General features: G+C 36.9%; 1 protein-coding gene across 1 annotated transcript; it reads left to right on the top strand.

Moving 5' to 3' along the window:
* Positions 1–434: 434 nt before the first annotated feature.
* On the top strand, positions 435–3,042 carry LOC143593361 (uncharacterized). Its single transcript, XM_077073019.1, has 4 exons — positions 435–543; positions 1,427–1,635; positions 1,720–1,931; positions 2,040–3,042. Exons 2-4 carry the CDS (start codon positions 1,473–1,475, stop codon positions 2,784–2,786), a joined length of 1,122 nt encoding a protein of 373 aa, XP_076929134.1. The 5' UTR covers positions 435–543; positions 1,427–1,472; the 3' UTR covers positions 2,787–3,042.
* Positions 3,043–4,087: the final 1,045 nt, after the last annotated feature.

Raw genomic sequence — 4,087 nt, 5'->3', positions numbered from 1 at the left:
CCATAAAAATAAATATAGCGCCACCACCTTAACACCAATACCCGTCATCACTGGTCAAGATAAAAAATAATTATAGTAAGCAAACTCATTATGAGTGTTTATTCCTAAATTTGCTCATTCCAAACAAACTAATTTCAGAACAAGTCAATTTTTATCCAAATCATTATAAAAATAACCTGTCTTAACCCGAACTTATTTTTTTATTACTTGTATTTCGATACAAGAGAGCACTTTAATAAATTTGAATAATTTTTTTATTTAACGGTTATTTGGATCACTTACGCGATAGGTCTAATTAATTTCCTCTTTCGCTTTTGTTCACTGGATGGGATAAGGAGAGGAGAAGAGCCGTGTTTAAGGAGGATACTAAACCCTAGTCAAGATTCCTTGACACGTCATCCATATAAGCCAACCTCACCGCCACTTGCTTATTCACTTCGTTAAGTAACAAACTCACACACACACACACACACACACATAGCCGGAGTCAACCGGCACACGGCGGAGTCAAAGGAGTTGACGGCAGAGTCGTCTTCTCTTAAGGTAACCTTCATCGATCACGGCCACCGTGTACCTACACTCACACTCGCTAAAAACCTAGGTTTTGACTCGGTCAACCTAGGTTTTCTGTGTGTTCGTGTGTAATTACGTATCCGATCGTCAGTTAATTGAGTAGTGTTATAGAAATTAATGGTGATTTGTGAGTGTTCATACGTGGATTTGATGTTATTGACTGGTTGTATGATTAAATTGCCATTTTAGGGTTTTATTTGTAGGTAATTTGATACGGTTGATTGATATATATGGAAAATTGGATGGATACCGGTACTACCTTTAAAGTACATAATCTAATGGCTTTAAATTATTAAGATTTTGTTGTCTTTCTTTTTTTAAACTTGAATGTGGTGAAAAGACATATTTTTTTTTGAAAATTTGGTGAAAGGACATATGATGTATGTTCTTATTGTTCTTGAATTAGTGATAATTTGGCAAATTGATGATGAATTTTATATTTTATCATTAAGTTGATAGTATAGTTAAACATTTGTGTTAAACTGTAATTAATATCTTTGAGTTTAAATACAAATCATAGCAGTTGAATATTTTTTCATAATTATATCTAGTTTTCTAGGGTTTGGATCAAATACAAATGAAACTAACGTGCTAAACGTGGGAATCAAGTAGAGTCATTATATATACAAGTAGAGTAATTATGTAACAACGTTTAGCACGTTAATTTCATTTGTATATGAACTTTCCCCTAGTTTTGTATATGTGTTTTATGTTTTATATTTCTTTGTTGGTTTGTTGGGCTATAATTTTGGATTTAGTTGTTCAACTTTAATGGTAATGTAAATATATTAAATGATGCAATTAATATGATAGAGATCTTGTCAATGAATCTAACACCTCAATTTCTATGCAGAAATATTCACTTTATTTAACCTTCTCCCAGACAAGTCCAATTAGCCATGTGTCCTCCAGCATCTGATCCTTCTGCGGTTGAACTCGATCAGTACTCAACAGATGAAACCATCTGTAAGTTATTGATGCAGTTACAAAATGGAAAGACCCCGCCTCAAAATGTACTTTCTGATTTAGATCCCTACCAATACCCACCCTCAAATCTCCCTGGTTTGTATTATGTTATATCTTCTAATACATGTACTATATGTATGGCAAAGTGTTTATTTCTTAAGATTGGTAATTGTCTTGCTGCTGACATGTGGTACTTCTTGTCTGGGTCGAAAACGGATGCTACTCACGGGTTCTGGAGGTCAACAGGGGAGGCTTGTGAGATATACTCAACTTCTTTGACTGTTTGTTTGAGAAAAACTCTTCAATTCTATGAAGGTCCAACTGATAATGGGCAAAAGACTAATTGGATGATGCAAGAGTACACGACTACTGAGATTTACACTAGCAAACTGGTACGCATATTATCCTTAAAAGATATTACTCTGATTACATTTGCTTTGTTATTAATATCTTCAATCCGGCCTGCTATTCAATTGAAAGTTTGGTTGGATAACATGCAGGATCATGGAGCATTATGCAGGGTGTTTTTGGTAGATGACAGTAGTAGTGGCGCTAAAAGTGAACTTGTGAAGAATGTTGATGATGTGGCAGGGCCGTCTGACGCGGCTAATAAATCTTTAAATCAGTTTCTTGATGATTGTGTTTCACAGGGTGATTACTTGGCAATGGATGATCTGGATATCCCCTTATCACGTACTACTAATGTTGATGGCGTGGCCAGACTGTCTGATGTGGCTAGTCAATCTTCAAATCAGCTTCGTGATGATTATGTTTTACAGGGTGATTACCTGGCGATGGATGATCTGGATATCCCCTTATCACGTACCACCAGTTCTGGTGATTCAAGTGGTATAACAAGGAGTATGACATCAGAAGAGTTGTTTGATGCAGATGACCTGATGCGTGAACTAGGTGATGACACTGTTGATCAAGAGATTCCAGATTCAAAAATCAAGTTGAATTTTTCTGCACCTGCAAAGCTAACACAAGTGGTCATGAAACCCACCACTTCAGGATCTCTTGACATTGTCAAGGAGTCCAAACCTTGTACAGGACAAACCTCCAAAACAAATCCCACTTCTGAAGTCAAGAGCACTTCAAATGAGGTTAACACGTCAGCAGCATCCCCACCGTCATCATCATCAAACAGTTCAGAAGGTTCCTCAAAAGAGGAAAAGAAGAAGGATAATGCTAATCGAGCCAAGAAGCGCAAGTTGATGAAGTTTCTCTGTTTCTTGGCATTTTAAATCAACAAGTAAGCTGTTTATTACGTTTGCATGCTAATCAGTTGGAGGCCTAGATAAGTTATTGATTTCTGAGATGGAACATAGGATCATGTGTAGAGAGTTGCATATTGTAACGTGTATATTATATTATTATAGACCGAAATATTGGAGACTGATGGTCTTAGATGTCTATCATCATCATATATATATATGTACATAGAAAGTTAAGTTGATGAGGTAGACCTTCATAATTTGTGTGCTACATTAGATTGAATTGGGGGTTTTCTTTTGCTCTTCTGTCAGTCTTTGTGCTACTTTTGTTAGACCATGTGTAGTCGTAAAGCTCCACTACCAGGCATTATGCGCCACGTGGCGCCCTGTCAGAGTTATGATTTTTTACAAAAACAGGCTGTAGTCATAACGCTCCACCCCCAGGCGTTATGCGTCACGTGGCGTTCAGTCACTTTTATTTTTTTTATTTTTATTACTTCACAATCAATATTTTTATAATATTTACAATGGATATTTGATATAAGTATCATATTGGTAAAATGGTAGATAGAATGGATATTTGATATAAATATAATATTGATTTAAGTATGGTTATGTACCCATCTCTATCTTCTTCTTCTTCCTTCTTCTCTGTAACTCACCCACCCAACCACCACCACCACCACCACCATAACTCACCCACCACCACCACCATAACTCACCCACCACCACCACCGATCATAAAAATAGCCGAACTGTAACTCCTTCTCCGATCTATACCTCCAATCCACTCACCAAATCATCCGGTACCTTCAGCGGAGACAGCCAACTATGTAGAAAACGGTCAGATTTGTTAATATGCGTGCCATTCTTGCGTTTTGTAGAAAACGCCGGGGAAAAATAAAATTACATAACGGGGGGGGGGGGGGGGGGGGGGTGCCCCAGCGTTTTCCTTCATAGCGTGGGTGACAAAGCTGCCACTATGGGTGGTCTTAATGGTGAGTGCTTGTTTTGTTTTGCTTATTTGTTTATCACCATACATTTGTTTCCAACACATACAAAGAATAACTTAGTTGACATTTAATTATGACCACATGCTACTTAGTAGTTTAAATTTGTTCTAGATTTAGGTTTTAATCACTCATGTTTCAATAATATATTAATATTTTAATGTTAAAACACCCATAGTGTAGAATGGATGACACAATATACATATCACACCCCCATGTATGCGAACACGTGGAAGATTGTATACAAAGTTATAGAATATAGAGGGTGGTTGCACTAGGGCTGTTCATGAACCGAACCGAACGCAGACATGTTTATACTTG

The sequence above is a fragment of the Bidens hawaiensis genome, unplaced genomic scaffold (assembly GCF_021521415.1).
Source record: "Bidens hawaiensis isolate Kalapana, Puna unplaced genomic scaffold, B.hawaiensis_p1.1 tig00041958_1, whole genome shotgun sequence".
NCBI lineage: Eukaryota > Viridiplantae > Streptophyta > Magnoliopsida > Asterales > Asteraceae > Bidens > Bidens hawaiensis.
The sequence above is the reverse complement of the archived record's forward strand: the minus strand, read 5'-3'. Positions and strand labels throughout refer to the sequence as shown.

What these genes read in the sequence shown, in the direction of transcription:
- LOC143593361 (XM_077073019.1), top strand. Translation starts at nt 1,473, where the DNA reads ATGTGTCCTCCAGCATCTGATCCTTCTGCGGTTGAACTCGATCAGTAC. An exon ending in CCCACCCTCAAATCTCCCTG is followed by an intron (nt 1,636 to 1,719) that starts GTTTGTATTATG and finishes ATTGTCTTGCTG; the next exon opens with CTGACATGTGGTACTTCTTG. An exon ending in AGATTTACACTAGCAAACTG is followed by an intron (nt 1,932 to 2,039) that starts GTACGCATATTA and finishes GATAACATGCAG; the next exon opens with GATCATGGAGCATTATGCAG.